This window comes from Anarhichas minor, unplaced genomic scaffold (assembly GCF_050575085.1).
Source record: "Anarhichas minor isolate MPS153535 unplaced genomic scaffold, ASM5057508v1 ptg000017l, whole genome shotgun sequence".
NCBI classification, from domain to species: domain Eukaryota; kingdom Metazoa; phylum Chordata; class Actinopteri; order Perciformes; family Anarhichadidae; genus Anarhichas; species Anarhichas minor.
In genome coordinates, this window is record NW_027466463.1 from 11838005 (window position 1) to 11854751 (window position 16747).

At 42.4% G+C, this 16747-nt stretch overlaps 1 protein-coding gene across 1 annotated transcript; it reads right to left on the minus strand.

Annotated features, from left to right (window-relative positions):
• Positions 1-863: 863 nt before the first annotated feature.
• brsk1a (BR serine/threonine kinase 1a) lies at positions 864-13597 on the minus strand. The gene is made up of 19 exons (XM_076093629.1): positions 12332-13597; positions 12110-12204; positions 11790-11875; positions 11304-11444; positions 10833-10949; positions 10560-10593; positions 10131-10199; positions 9803-9949; positions 9280-9311; positions 8970-9134; positions 8028-8125; positions 7129-7282; positions 6944-7004; positions 4854-5130; positions 4549-4597; positions 4256-4379; positions 3709-3919; positions 3156-3245; positions 864-2785 (listed from the first exon to the last, which is right to left on the minus strand). The coding sequence occupies exons 1-19, from the start codon at positions 12414-12416 to the stop codon at positions 2550-2552; spliced, it is 2271 nt and encodes a 756-aa protein (XP_075949744.1). The 5' UTR covers positions 12417-13597; the 3' UTR covers positions 864-2549.
• Between the last annotated feature and the right edge of the window lie 3150 nt (positions 13598-16747).

A 16747-nucleotide genomic window follows, 5' to 3' on the forward strand; every position in this document is an offset into this window, starting at 1 on the left:
TTCATCCAGGTGGTAAAATTATCTAAAATGTTAACTTTTTCGACATTAGTGCAAGACAAAAGAAACAGCCGTGCACAATGAACGGACACCATTTAAACCCAGAAACTAAATAGACACACACATGAATTTAGGGTTTATTATTGTAACCATAACAATAAGGTGGATCTCTCTTTATTTTGACCATCAATTCAATCATAATTGTTCTTTTTATCACAGGCAATAGTTATAATAGTGCACTTTTTATATTTAAATTATGATACAGACATTTCTTTTTTTTTAAACACCTTATTCTACTGACCCTTATGAATGGAGAATAGTTTACAATCTTAGCCAGAGTTGGGTCAATGAAAGTGAAGGTGATGCAGTGATGAGAGAGATGAAAATGGTGATGGTGAGCAATCAAAGAGTGCATACAGACGGTGTGGCAAACAACTTTGTACAGTTTCTCTTGTGACGATGGCTACACAACGGGTGAAGAGGCAAACAGACAGGGCGAAGGGGCACGGCGTGAAACCAAGAGATGAGGCGAATTAGCAAGCATTTAATGTGCGTGAGAGAAATGATGCGCCTGTTGGCTTTGTTAGTGGATGTAATATTCCTGGGTCAGGCCAAATCTCTGCACGTGATCAGCTCAAAATGCATCTGCTGCAAAGTTTTCAGCGCACTCAGTCATCATCCACCCGTCTCACACACACGTTCCAGTTCTCAGAGATAAGTGCGATAAAAGACATGTGAGGTATAAACAAAGATCATCGGAGAAGTCGGGTGAGAGCAACATGTCAGTCCTGCTATCGAAGTCCTTCTTCTTCTTGGGGAACAAGCACTCAAAAAAAAAAAAAAGAGTGACAATGAGAAATTAAATATAACTCGAAATAGCTCTCGATATATTTTTGTTGTTTGTAAATGAATACATGGCACTAGCAACCACAAAAAAATACACAAATAAATAAATAAATAGATGGATAGGTGACAATTAAAATAAACATAACTGTAGCACTGTGTATCCCTCTGAAAACCTTCTGCACTTGTGTTGCATATTGTGCTGTATGGAAGACTGGTGAAAAACATCGACTAGTCTGACGGAGCGCTGGAGTAATACGTGACTGTCCCGAGTTGCTACGTCTGCTTGCAGAATGGTGCGACTCTCTGGTGACGAGCGTGAGTGCAGCGATGGACTACTTGGCTTGTTGGTGAACAGTGACGTTGGGAGCATGGGGTTAGGAGACTCTTTGCTTGCTTCCCATTTTTGAAGTCCTGGTTCAACAAGGAATCGACATCGCAAAACGTTTAAGTCCGGCATTTCGAAAATGTCCATTGATGAATTTCCTTTTTTTTTTTGTTTGTTGTTTGTTGTTTTGTTCCGAGTCAGTACATGAATACTATGGCAATAGGAGACAAGCTCGACAAGAAAGGTGGCTTCTGTTTGATCCACAGGCCAGGAATGCTCTTCTCATTCAATCTGGGCACAAACAGCTGTGATGAGGTTCATGGAACTATTCACGCATAGTGTTTTTTATCTTCATATAATTATGTTTATATTTCTGTTCAAATCAAAAATACTTTTCTCCAGAGCAACAGGGGTCCAATGCGGGAAAAAAAATCCTAAATGCATTGTTTAATATTGTCTCTGAGTAAAAAGAAAATACAAAAGAATAAAAACATTTAACTCTAAACGAATGCCTTTTAAAAAAAGCAACTGGTCAGCTTTCCCTCTGCGACGAGTATTTTCAGTTACCGCCTTCTCTGTTATCACTACTATGCTACTGACATCCTCCAAAGAAATATGTAAACAATAGATACAAACTAAATAAAAAAATATTCTTCTTTTTCTTTCACATTCACTTACTTTAGCTTACTTTGTTGGTTTTCTTTACCTCAGGAGAAGACACTGCTGGAATTCTAGGATGTAGTTTCTCCTGAGAAAATCAGGACCGTTTGTTCAGGTTGCTAACTCTTAGGGTTCATCTGCTGAGACACATCTACATTTCTTTCAGGATGGATTGGTAATTGCATGTTGCTTGATAATGATATGAGTGCACTGGTTAATTTTCATAGTAATCTTGAGAACCATCACAAGCCTTGTTAATTATTTTTGGTGTCAGATACTGTGTTACAATGATATGGTAGACTAGCCTATCTGATCATTTCAGCATCCTTTAGCAGGCTGATTTGCTAACTGGCATGCATATTAGCACTTCAAAAGTTCCTAGTTTGATCTGTGAAGCTGTATCTATGATGGATAGCAAACTGCTCATTCATATAATTTTTTTTTCATTAAAGGGTGATTCCTTAACACTTGGTTCTCATTTAAAAGGGAGGAATCCTGGTGATCCAGAAGATCAAAAGAATCTCGAGTTGGGGAGAAAAAAGAAGGAAAAAAAAGCATGACGGGGAAAAGGCTCAATCCTTTCTGGTCAAGAAACCTTCAATAACTTAGTCAAGGAAGAATAGGAGTAGCTCATGGCTCGCAGAGATACTTGGAGATGACGTTACGCTGTCTTCTCTCCGGTGTAGTTCAGGCATCCTGCTGCGCCGTCTCACTTTCTATCCTACGGTTGGGATTGGGTTCCATTGGAGGACAGCAGTCGGGTTCTCTCTTTCGCCGAGCCTCTGCGCTGCAGAACTCCCCCGCTGCCGCCTATGCTTCCGCCATCTACTCGGTCGCCCCACTCGCACCTGTCGCCCCCACCCTCGGAGCGCCTCGAGTTTTGGCGGGTGGGGGTCCCGTGGGGCCGGCCGTTCTTCTCATCTGGGAAGGGATCAGCAGAGGAGAACAGGAAAGTCACTCCCGACGTATACAGCGCATGGAAATGAGATGCAGCTGTGATTACAAGAGTCGGGGGTGAGCCTGAAAGTTAGATGTTCAAGTGACAAACAGTCGGAAGCGGACACTACCGTTCCACAGCAGGTGATGGGAGCCTATGACCCCCAGGGCATTCTTAGCAAAACAAACAGAGCATTGTATTGTAAACAGCTGTAAATCTGTAAATACTTAAAGATAAGTCATGTGGTTAGAACCATTTCAGAACAAATATGCAAAACACACATAAAAGCTAATTGTCTCATCATTAAATAAGGCTACTCTTGTATGTACAGGAGAACAATGTTGTATATTTACTCTGCTGGGTGCTACACGTGTGTTTCAGCAGTCTCACCAGATAGGGCTTGCACCATGGGTTGATCATGGGAGCTGAGAAGCTGGGCTTGAATTGTTTCCACCACTCGTCTGAACCTGCGACTCGGACCTGGAGACGCACCAAGGCGACACAATAGGATACTTGAGGTTTAGTAACAAAATTATGATTTAATTCAGGAAAAGTCTGAATCACAGAATTAGTAAACTAGTCCAAGGATCTAAACCAAGCATTCAGAGCCAGTTTCTTTTTTTATATAAAGGAATAGTTCGACATTTTAAGAAATATTCGCTTTCTGGCACTGAGTTAGATAAGAAAATTGTTACAACTTTATATATAAAGCCAGCAGCCTGTTAGCTTAGCATAAAGACAGGAAACAGGATGAAACAGATTGCCTGGCTCTGTTCAACGGTACATAACTATCGGTATGGATCCTCTCATATAACTCTCCACCAAAAAGCAATTAAGCGTACTTTCCAAACTTATATTTTAAGTTGCTACAAACAAAACTACTTCCAAAATGTAAATAGTTGTGAAGTTTAAATCAGGTCCATATTGTGTCCGCTCCTCTTGCCTGAAATGAGGGTGAACGTCACGCTGTAGATTCCCGTCTCCCTCCTGCCCTCCCTCTCGGTCCTCTCCCGGTCTCGCTCCCTCTCGCCTTCGGAGAAAGCGATGTCCACCTGGAACTTGACGGGCTTCTGGAAGACGGAGGGGCCGCCGGAGGACTTGTATTCGGCCCGAAAGCTGGTCTGAGAGAGAACGCTGTGACTGAGTGACGGGATCTGTTTGGTAGGGAGACAGAGAAGAAGCAGAGAGACCGACAGACTTACGAGGCGGGAGAGGTTCGGGGGCAAACGTGAGTATAGGGAGACAAAGGGTGAGGGTGAGGGTGAGGAGAGGAGGGAAAGAGTGAGCCATTGGGTGAAAGCAAAGTGATCTATCAACGTGCCACGAGTGAGCACGATTGAAATAAAGAGAAAGCAGAAACAATGAAAGAAATGATGTGCGTACAGTATGAGAGTGCGTGTGAAGTCCGTACAGCTTTGCCAGTGAGAGCCACGCTTTCTACAAACAAGCTTTGATAGTGAGAGGCGTGAAAGACCGCATCAGATACTCACAGACAGGAACGCGTGGACAATGTCGGCTTTGACAGAACTCAGAGGTTTGTCTCTGATCACCACAAAGATCTGCTCCTCTTTCTCCAAGCCGATGAAGTTCCCAAACCACGACTTCTTAGCCAGCCTGGTAGCCAGACAAAAAAAAAATATACAGTAGGAGCAGATACACGGAGCCATAGAGAACATCCAAGAGAACACACACACACACACAGCTTTATTGAGTGAAAACAAGCGACACCTCAGCTCCTCATTTATTCCTTCCTCATTAATTTATCTCAAGGAGTGTGACTTACTCAGGGCTGGATTCTGGTGTTAGACTGGACATGTCTTCTGATGTAGGAACTGAAAGAGACAACTCATATTAAAATTTAAATTTGTGTGCAATATTAGATCTTTAGCTAGAAGCCAGAGGACACAAAGAATTGAGATACAATCCATTCATAGAGGTCTGGAATACGGCATGCTGAAAAAGAAAAGTCATGTTTTAAAAGTGTTAAAACTGAGGAAACTTTTTGAACCTGATGAGCTACTTCAGTATGTTCCATACCTGTGCAGATACCGACGCCCGCAGAATATTGAGGCAAACTCTAAACCTCACCTTGCAGTTTGCGGCGATGGAAGCGGGGGGAGCCCAGCAGGTTGTTCTTGAAAGAATTGAGGCGAGTCCTCCAGTGGGCAGAGCTGCTGGCCGCCATGCCGCTTCCCCCTCCTGGGCTGGAGGGTGGGGTGAGGGACAGTGAGCCCACCCCTCCCCCTCCCTCCGCCCGCGAGGAGGACGAGGACGAGGAGGAGGAGGGCGGGGTGGAGGAGGGGTGGTGAGGGTGGTGGACAGGGGTGCCCAAGGGTGTGGGCAACGGAGAACCCTGGGGAGTGACCTGCGGCACACAGTGGGCAGAGTTTGGGTAGAAGCTCTTAGTCACGGACTTAAGGACAGAGGACGAGGGGAAGAAGAAACGAGGGATGGGTGACAGGAGCGGAGAAGGGGAGGGTGAGCGGGAGGATGGGTTGTGCAGAGGCAGGGACTTGATGGGCTGCAGATGGGGTCGGTCTGCCGGTCCCTTGGTGGGCAGGGTCTGGGTCTTTGGGTTGGGGGGAGCTTTGAGCTTGTCATGAGCCCGTGCTGAGCGAGGAGTGGTGGCGTTTCCCTGTTTGGGCTCCTTTGTGAGGAGGGTGGCGGTGGCAGAGGTGACGTCTGATTGGCTGAAAGTGAAGACGGGGCTTTGATAGGACTGGGGAGTGGGGTTTGTGGGGTGGGAGGGATGGATAATAAGAAAGAGAGGGGATGGAACATGGAGAAAGGATGGAAATGAATATCATGCTTTATGACAAAAGAGTGCATCTTGTGAGTAGTGAAATTGTCAAATGCAATACTACCAGTGCTGACTATAAAAACTTTCATTTTGGCCCTTTGGTCTTTTGTGCCATTTGTATCTTATGTGAGTGAAGGTTTAGTGACAGTTGTGGTCGTGACAGGGTTAAAAATGCAGTGACAAAGGACAGTGGCAGTGAAGGTGTTACTGTTCAGCGATTGCTGGTAAGTTACGGTTGATTATGTAATTAATTTACCATCTATTAAGTGTTTCAATGCAGTTTAGAACATGAGCAAACCAGAAAAGCAAATGATCACATAAACCAAAATAAATCAACCAATTTAAAGGTAATATGTTATATTCTTAACAATTGTATTTACAACTAGTGCATGCATGGTGAGGAAGAGAAGTGACATGAAGTGGAAAATGCCACACAAATCTCCCGTGAGATTAAATGTGGGGAGCTGGTGTTGTGATGATGTGTCAGAATGGCTGAGGAGCTGATTACATTTTTTAAAGCAGTTTAATGCCGGGGTGGGCGATACCAGCGAAAAAACAATTGCTTAAGTAATCACAGCTTTCTTGATAAGTTAACAATGTAATTAGTAAAACATTCAAAATGACAAGTAATCAGCTAAACACATGTTAACTCAGTGTAAATGTGCTTCCTAAAGCTTATCTCAAGCTAATATGCAGATTCCTGGACAGCGTTGTGTTGCTGAGCCGCAGCAGTCGGATAGTAACACAAAGAGGAACTTCTGTAATCCGAGTTCACACTACGAGACTTTTAAAGTCGTCAGATCGCTGTGCTGTTCACACTTCACACTTCACACTTTGCTGTCTTGCGATTGGGAGACTTGAAGTCGTCGTGGTTTACACACAACATGACTGACAGGCGACAGCAGTGGGTCACACGTTACGAGATCTTTCACCGAGAGGAACCCCCCCCCCCCCCCCCCCCCCCCCCCCCCCTTGAGTATGTCTGGTCTCCAAACTACGTTTTGTCAACAATTGAAGTGAAGTTCCTATTGTTACCTCAGGTTTCCCCGAGCCAACACCAATTTCTCTCTGATCTGGGGCTTTTGTTGGGGGGCTCCGAGAACTTTCGGCAAGTAGAAAATCAGGGCATAAGTCGTGTAGTGTGAACTCTGCATCTTTTATTGGCATGTGATTTTACGCTCAAATTTAGAAAGATTCCCTAGCCTATGATCCTTTAATTGTACTAAGTGACAGGGGGAATTCAAATATGCAAATCAATGTTGTAAAATCCAGTATTTCATAATGCATGCTTGCAACGCGTCATGTTCAAAGTGCAGGTAATCAAAGCAGCAGCAAGTTAGCTGCACAGTTTGTTAAAAGTTGGCCAACAGGCCCTTACCCGGGGGCTGCTGAGAGGGCTGGAGGAGAGACCGGTTGAGGCTCCGCTGACTGAGCGAGACCTGACGAAGAGACCGGAGGTCAAAAGATCATCAACAACGACAGAGTGTAACCACCAAGAAACTGTGGGCCTTCTTGGTGCGCAACATTTAGAGTGTGTGTACTGTGTGTGTGTGAGTACTGTACCTCTGGCTGTGTGCAGCTGTGTCCAGGGCCCTGCGAGGCGGGGTAGGAGACCCCTGTTCGGTAACACTCAGCACCTCCAGGCTTTTCCTCTCGGGGCGACAGCGGCCGTGGCGCGTCAGCATCGGAGAGTCCACTCGCTTTCGAGGAGGGTCTGCTGTGGAACACCATCATAAAGTTATGACACGATTAACCAATGTCAATTAGCAGTTTAATTAAAGCTTATGTTAAAGACAGTGTTTTTACAATTACATGATATGTTGTGCAACATGCCATCATGAAATGATCGTCTTCATCCTCCCCACTCCCTGATGTCACTCTGTCACGATGCATGTATTTTCTCTTTTGCTAAAAACTAAAAACTATGATTATGCTGAAAGAGATTTTTTCCACAGGCCTTTAGCTCGCTGCGCCATCTGTGACTGTGATAAATGTTGCGTCATTTACACATACAGAATAGCTGCCTTCTTCCAGTTTTCTCACATAGAGGAATCTTGCAGATGTCCTGCAAAGTCTGGCTCGATTATTAAAACACAATTATGACTTATAGGGAGTAAAATGTTACACATAGTTCCATAAAATTCCACCATAAAATAATTTAAAAAACAAAACTAGAGGCAACAATAGGGCTTAGTCTTTCTTTTTTCCATATTGCTTCGTGTTTTATTGCTAATGGTGGAGATCACAACGACTGATTAATAGGCTCACAGCTATCAGTGCAAAATATTTCATTCAAAATGTAATGAATAATCTTAAACAAATCCCAAATTCATTGGCAGAGGTAATGAGTACCTGTGTATGGCACCAGACTCACATACTGTAGAACAACTGCTTCACAGAAACTGGCTGAGAAAAGCAGCTCCCTCCCTTGAGTGGTTCTCTCCTGCCCCCTAGTGACTGACCTACGTCATTGCGCGGTGGCAAATCCTCATCCTCATAGCTGGGGTAGCGCTCTTTCCTGTCCAGCAGCAGGTAATAGATCATCTTCTCCTGGTTTTCTCTGAAAGAGAGAGAGAGAGAGAGAGAGAGAGAGAGAGAGAGAGAGAGAGGAAGAAGATGGGAAAGAATAATGTTGATATGAGCAATATGTGATAATAGTACCACTGCTATAAAGTCTGTGTAGAAAACATGAGCAGGTTGTAGCAAGTGACCACACAATTGACGATGTTTTTATTGACTGCTCTCCACTCAAACATATATTTACTGGAACAGTATGTTCCCTACTAAGGTGTGTTCAGGGGCTGGATCCTCCAACGGTTGCAGTCCTCGACTGAATACATCATAACAACAGAACACAGACGTTTTGGAGCACAACCCTGCGCGTCATTTGAAGCCCTCAATATCACTTTGTTGTGACAAGGAGCACCTGACGGCACCACGACTTTGATATTGGTGAGGCTTCTGGTCGATCCACCATCTTGCATGCTTTAACCCTGTGGTGAGTTAGCCATGCTGACTCAGAACAGGAGTTTCACATTGCATGATGAAGAGGAAACCATATTCCCTCTCTGCTTTCAGACAGCACTCCAAATGTCTGCCCACAATACACAGGGGTCAATAAAAAAAGGCATAAAAGTACATGGCTGCATGACTAGAATAATGTAACATCTAAGTGTCCAATGTACTGTATTGTTGTGTATGTATAAATGTATAAATACTTATTTGTTTTGCTCCTACATGTATGTAAGTGATATAGTCTTTTAATATAATACTGTTTTTAAATCATACCATAGCCACATATCTGTCCATTCTTAAGAAAGGCAGTAGTGGTTGTATTACATGGTGTCAGCGTACAATCGTGCACTGTGAAACATAGACGTGTCAGGGGTTGAAAAAATACTTACTCTTCACACTGCAAATCACGCGTGAGCTTGCCTCGGTCTCGGAAACAACCCAGCGAGTGCATGCTGTCCAACACATCTGGGTCCAGCTCAGTCAGGGACGAGATTTGCCTCACAAACACTCGCCTGGGAGGAGGCTGCTCTGGACACGGCTCATTACGACCACCCCTGGGAGCCACACACACACACACACATAACACACACAATGAAACACGTGAATGACACAGATATAGTGTCTATGATTAAATATGACCACGCTTTAAATTAGTATTTCACTCGACGATCAAGTATGTAAAAATGAAGATACACTCACAGGTACCAGGCATGTTTCTGGATGGCCTCTAGCTGTAAAGGGTGACAGGGCAGTCTGTTAACAGCCAGATGGCCACAGAGCTTTGCTGTGTAAACACTTCACGCCAGATACTTTTCTTGCATGCACAAAACACCTCATCAGTTCTGAATATTTTACATTAAAAAATCACAATTTGCATGCGTCGCGCTGATTTCTGATGCCTTTGATCCTGTGCCTCAAACGCGCCTTTGACGCAATCACCCAATTTAAATGCAGCTGTGTCTCTAATCCATGTCATCTATGATAAACAAAATGCGAGAGAGCAGATCCAGCTGCAAAGGGCACAAGTAAAGAAATCTAAATATGATTCATATTAATGACTGCGGTCCAATGACGCTGCTCTTTTTAATTCCAATGTATTCAAAAGGAAGGAATGAAAGGCAATCCCACAATTGAACACAGGTGTAACTCGGACTAAATCCCAGGTGTTTAAGCAGCATTCAGACCCCCGGTGGATGAGCCTGGTGTGAGCAGAGTCTCGTACCGTGAGCCTCTTTTCAGGGTTGACTTCAATCATGCCCTTGAGCAAGGACTGGCAGTCCGGCGGGATGAAGTGGGGCATGTGGAACACCCCGCTCTTCACCTTCTCCAGGAGCTGCCGTAAATTGTCATGGTCAAAGGGCAGGGCACCCTGTAGGAGAGAAAAGGAGAGGTAAGGAGAGGTAAGGAGAGGTAAGGAGGGAAAACAGATCAGATGTGATCAAATAAACTTGACTTGAAAAGGGAAAAGTAAGTTAAGACTGCAAACAAATGAGGGGCTTTTTTTTTTTTTACAAAAGGACCAAACTGAACTGTGAAAGTGAAAGACCTACCACCAGTAGAGCAAACAGGATGACCCCACAGCTCCACACATCTGCTCTCCGCCCGTCATATTTCTCCCCCTGCCAAAGACAGAATCCACATCAGTTCCACACTGACTATCGATCGATTACATTTAAGGCTTGTCCATGAAATCTCAGTCAAAAGAAACACACTGCAATCCATAATAATCCAGAACACAGTTAAACCATCTTTTTATTGATAGAACTAGTCTTGTATGCTGAGTGCCTTCAAGAATATCTCTGAGTAAAGATGAGTCTTCTTTACAACAAGTGACAGACTATATATTCCATTAAGACTAGTTAAATTATTTGTTATGACTTTGAAACGGTCAGTGATGTCTTTTTGTTCAGTGTTTGGATAATATATTTACATAATTTGCTCATTTATATTACAGGTACCAAAATGTGAGGAACACTTACGCGTATAACTTCAGGGCAAGCATAATGTGGTGATCTAAAATGAAAGAAATATGTTACAAACAACATGTCTATGCTTACAATTCTAGAATAATTTGCAGTAACACTAATAACAGTAGAACTAAAGCTGTATAAAGCCTTTAGCTTCTGTGACAACTACTCTACTCTTTATCCTTACATTATGTAATATGCATGGATTGACATTAATCCTGAAATACAAAATATGACCCTTTTTTATAATGTGTGTACACATTATTATACAGAGCTGGTACTCACCCACAGCTGGTCTCTAACAAACTGTCTCCCACCTGTAGGGAGGCCATGCCAAAGTCAGCAATCCGGATGTTGTTCTTTTCATCCAGGAGCAAGTTCTCAGGCTTCAGGTCTCTGTGACTGCAAGAACACAACAGATACTATATATTAGTCTATTAGTGCTGATTATGGCATTTTATCTTAACTATGACTGCAGGGGTCTGATAAAGAGCCTTTAATATTGGTTCATGCAACACAATCACAAGTTTTTCCATGACTTTACTACTTGATCCGCTGTCACAAAAATGTATTTAAGGACGCTAAATGCCTGCAGACATCAATTCAGTATAAAAGAGGAAAGTTTCAGATGCTTTTTTGATGTTACTGACTGAGGCAGCTTCTGAATTATTCTGCCATGACTCATCAAATTGGCATCGATTCCTCGTTGTTTAAAGAGGTTAATTTAAGATACCACTGCTCTCTGCAGAAACCAACCAGATGGAATGACTGTGGCAGAAATCCAAAGCAGAGATGATCTGCCTGAAGAACTTCCTGGCCTCTTTCGGAGTCAGCCGGCCCTTCTTCACCAGGTAGTCAAACAACTCTCCTCCTGACACATGCTCCAGCACCAGGTACCTGCCGACATACAGGGACAACAGTGTGATTTAAAACGTTCATCTCCACGGGACAGAAACAAAAAATCTAACCTCAATCAATATTAAACTGTAAGATACCAATAATGTATGATGTTGGATTCTAGGAACATAATATTTTTCTCAAGATAGATCAAAAACTTTCCAGAATAATTGTGGGAGATGAAGGAAAAAATTGAATTAGAGTGATGAGAGCAGATTAATATAGTTGTTAGAGTAATATTTATACCCATCCTGCTCCAAAGTTCAGCATTCACAACAAGAAAAGAAGCATGCAGACTGCACTGAGGCCAGGTGTGAGGCTCTTTTGAATGCAGAGGGGACTCACAGGTATTTGCTATTCTCGTAAACATCATGCAGCTTCAACACATGCGGATGCTCAATCAGTTTCAGAATGGCAATCTCCCTCTCAACCTGGTTAGAGAGAGGAGACAGATGTGAAGAAAAAGAGATGAAGATACTAAAGCAGAGAACACAAGCCAAGTATGTCATCTTTGCAGCAACAGAACAGAGGTTAATTTCTAAATTAATACAGAAGTCAAATATAGATAATATGGAGGAGTTTTTGTGTATTGCATAAAACATCTAATTATAAACAAAAATTTGCATTATCGTCACTGCGACGACCTCAACAGCGTCACACTGTACCTTCATCAGTACTGACTCAGACAGCTTCTCTCTGTTGACTATTTTGACCGCTACCTTCTGAGCCGTAATGCAATGGACCCCGAGCTTGACCAGTCCTGAAAAACACAATGAGAGAGGTGTAGAGAGACAAAAATAAGAGACAGATGGGCATGAAAGAGGCCTCATCTATAGTGTATATTTCTACATGAAATAGCAGTTTAAAATACAGTTTGTTGCACTCACCTGTCTGTCCCTTCCCCAGTGTTTTCTCCAGTCGGTAGGGCCCAACATACTGAGCTGACTGACTTAGAGACAGTTCCTTACTCATACTGCTCTTTCTGGAGGCTAACACACTACTACTACTACTACTACTACTGCACAGTGGTTATTGCAATCACTGTGATATTATACAGCGTATACAGGTATTGAACCTTGTATTTGAGTGATAACAATGCAACCCTGAGGTTACAGGGTGAACACGTGAAAAATGCAAAAGTCAAACTGGTGCTGATTTACTACATCTGGATGATAAATTAGCATTCTTCATCTAAACCTGGTTAACACACAAAGCTAGATAGTTCTGCCTTTTTGATTAAAAGCACAGTAAACATGTACAACGTTGATATTTACCAAAAAAAACAGCTTGCTAGTGGCTGATAGAAGCAGAGAAACTGAGATGGCATTAAGTTCTTATGCGTTAAATACTGACCAATACCCTAAAGATAAACAAGGTAGGCAAACTAAAGAGTTCACTCCTGTACATTAGCTTATATGAACAACGTACATGTATCACATTAATTTTAAATGACGGTTAATAAGAAAAATATCGCGGAGTAAACCTAAACGTTATGCCGTTATTAGCCTTAAAACAACCAAGCTGTTTCACGTCTGACGCGCAGAATTATATCCTTTGCTGGTTGAGGCCAATGACAAAACGTCAAATAGGTCAATTAAATGCTAGCACTGATGATTAAATCCGTTTTATTCTCTGTGTTGGGCCTGTTTTACAGGTGCAATAACGTGCTATTTTAGCCTCGCCGCCGCTCTCCCACACAGCAGCGAGGCTAGCTTTAGCTTCAACGCCTGGACCAACGGCCGTCTCGCTCGCGCCGCCTGTCAAAAAAACCGACACCTCCTGAAGTTTCCGGGCATCGCCAAACGGTTAGATTTATCAGACAGCCGCCGCACTCTCGCAATATCTCGAGGTGAAACGCGTATTCTTAACAAAACAACCATCTTTAGCGAAGTCCTCCCCCTCCCTGCCTCTCTCCCTCCCCGTCTCCCCCCTCTCTACATCACTGCAAGTATAGCGGATCACAGCATCTTCTCCTCTCTCCTTTGGCGTGTCCTCCTCCCTCACCGGCGGATGCACAGGTAGAAAAACACAGATATCCGCAGATCAACCCGCACTATCATCGACTGCGTTATTCCCCCTCGTCGCTTCTGATAATAGTTCACGCAGGGTAAAGGCCCCCTGTATTATACTCCCTTCGGTTTTCTTGCCGTAAATCGATATTTTCTCTCTCCTCTTCCTTCCTTCGTCTCACTCGCATCAGCATCCGGGTCCCTCTCTCTCTCCATCCACTCTCCTCTCGCCTCTCCTCCCCCGCCCTCCTGCTGATCATCTTCCTCAAAATACGCTTATCTCTGCATTCACCTCAGCACCGTGGCCACACTGTGGGCCCCCATGCATTGTTGCGGACACCTCCCTCGCTGTTATTATGTAAGACCTTTGTAAACATCGCCGGAAGCAGCGGATGGGACGCTGCTTTAAGGGATGCCGGGGTGCTGTGGCCCTGATCCGGCCTTGCAGAATCACTCGTGTCCCACGGGTGGTGTTTTTAATTGAATATAATTTATAGAATGTAATGCATTGTTATAGATCGAACATGCCTTATGCATTCATGCAACAAAGATACAATTATGATAAATATAACACTGTAAAAGGAAGCATTGTGCATAAACACATTGTACTAGTAATGCTACTTTTAATTGCTGTTATGCAGGACTCTTACCTGAAACAGAGGATTCTGGCATTATTAACCCATTACAAGTAAAACTCCTGCATTCATAATCATATTACTCAAGTACAGATGTATTGACAGCAAAATGTACAAATGTAAAAATAAAAGTATGTTGTTCAATGATCAATGTTGTGAGCGTTTTTTTGTTTTGAGTAGTTTAATCAAATTTTTTAAGATGACCATATGTTTGAGCTTAATGTAAAACCTTAATGTTCAAAGTAACTTTTAATAGCTACAAATACATTTTATTTAAAATTTGAATTATTTCCACATTAAACATTGTTTTTTAATGTCTTCTGGGCTGTTATCCCTGAAGACATGTAACAGTAGAAAAAGCAAAAAAACATTTTCTGATGAGCACAAAGGAAACTGAAAGACAAGTGTTAGGTGTTGTCTTAAATGAATCATGCAGGCATGACAGCTTTATATTTAAAAAAAAAAGGGTAAGTAGGACATTTGAATGTATCTGCAAAGTGCCTTGAAAAATCTCTAAAATCTCATTTTGAAATGTTGTGTGTGGGCGGATAATTCCCCAAAACCCATCTTCATCTGCTCCTATCTGGTTGATTTACACGCAGCCAGAAGGATTTGTCTCCAACCACGGAGCAGAAATAGAACAGGACACATACTCATCCTACCGTTCTCTGGGTCATTCTGACGAGACATATGTAGTCCTTTGGGATCAAAGTACGTCAGTGCAATAGAAAATAAGGAGGCCTAAATCAGGGCCGTAAAGGATGAAGTCCCTTGAAGGACAATAACAAACAAGTCTACATTTATGACGGATACATTGGAAGAATCACGCTTTGTATCGGACAAAACGTCTGTTTTGAGGACAGAATGAACTTTGCCTTTCCATACACCTAAAAACATTCATGTATACCCACCCCCTATACCTATGTTTTCTTTCACAATTGAATGTCAACAACTAACTGTGCTCATTCAAGTGAATTCAGTCTCTCCAGAGCTTGATCCTGAACCACTCGTTCCTCTACAATGACATGGGAGGTTGTACTGCAACATACAGCTTGTGAGTGAAACCCTCTGGTTCCTAAAAACCTTTTGCTCCGGTCTACTGAAAACATGCAACTCTGGAAAAACTTCTCTTCCATGTCCTTTCTCCAGTCTGCTCTTTGTGCGTTCAAGTCCCACACTCATTAAAAGAGCTCCGACTGTGAAAAGTGATATTAGACTGCTCAGTGCAGGAACTAATGTGAGGATTAAGCAGAGATTAACAAACTGTTCTTAAATCCATTAAGAGTATATTCCACATAGAAGCCTGAGCCCGGCCAGGGGGAGATAATTCAACAGGCAGTACATCTAAGAGTTTGGGAATGCAACAGAACTGGCTGATATAATAACATCTGTGATTCTCAAGAAAAACAAAACACGTGTGTGGTTAATGGAAAAGCTTCATATTTATTGTTGTATTTATTTCATTGTATTTTTGTGCATAATTATGTTCCAGTGCATAGGTAATTAGAGTCGATAATGGAGTTGTAACATTTATGTAAAAATGTTTACATCGATAGTAGCATCAGATGCTCAGCATCATCACCCCCCTCTTCAGATTTTCAGATGGTTCGGTCCAACGCAATAAGCAAGGAAAGGAATGCTGGGAGAGTGGAGAGGGGTTTGATGAAGTGAAAACTGTGATTGAAAAAGAAAGAAAATGGTAAATGTTGTGAATTTGCAATAGCATACGTAGAATATGTGACCAAATATGTGATTCAAATCATCCAACATAATACCATTTGGGCCCCGAAGGTACAGACAGTCTATAGTTTCTATGTAACTACGAAATATTACATGGTAAACAAATGATCAAACAATCCTTCATAAAGTCAGTTACGTATTTATTATGAATGGAACAGCTTACTTATCATTTTCAAATTCCCATCTCACAATATCCATTTGTCATTTCAACATCCATTTTTATTTTCCAGGTTTAGTTCTTGAGATGTATAATACTTGTTTTCTATTTAGTTTTTTTACATTTGTGCGAACTTACATTTTATGAAGGTGTACTTCCTTATGTATCATGATCCCTCAGACAGGGTTTTTATACAGGCCTGTAAGGCATCTATCAGATCTTTACAGCTTTCCGCTCCCTTCTCTCTGACACTGAAACACAAAGCTGGATTTACAAAACACACTTACCACTCACTGCACGTGTAGCTGCGTTATCCTCTTTGGCATATTACAAGGTTTCCTCTAAAATTGTAAAATGTGACACGTAAAATAAATACACATTAGAGGTCAAATGACTGAGTGTGGAGGATACAAGTAATATCTCTAAATTCAGTCTAAGTGTGCATCAAAATGATTATTACAGTATAGCCTGATAATAAAGTATTTCAAACCCCCACAGCTGCTTTTATCTGCATTTGTTGAAGTACGAGAAGAAGATTGTGTAATCTGTGCAGCCGCTCCACAAACACTAATCACAGCTGCACGTGGACTCGTTTGTCGCTTCTTCATGTAACACGAACCAACAGCTTGGAATGTGCCGCTGCTCTGCAATAGGTCATACATGTGGAAGTCTATTTTAACCTCAGGTGTATTTGTGCTTCTCAAGACATGTACGTTACTGTCAGAGCTCTCTGTAAATGTCACTACACTGAGTGCTGTGATG

Excerpts from the sequence above, each read along its gene's own strand:
- brsk1a (XM_076093629.1), bottom strand. The coding sequence starts at position 12,416 with ATGAGTAAGGAACTGTCTCTAAGTCAGTCAGCTCAGTATGTTGGGCCC. Across the intron at positions 11,445-11,789 it reads TACGAGAATAGCAAATACCT|GTACCTGGTGCTGGAGCATG; the intron begins GTGAGTCCCCTC and ends GTATGTCGGCAG. Across the intron at positions 4,598-4,853 it reads CCATCGCCGCAAACTGCAAG|TTCCTACATCAGAAGACATG; the intron begins GTGAGGTTTAGA and ends TGTCTCTTTCAG.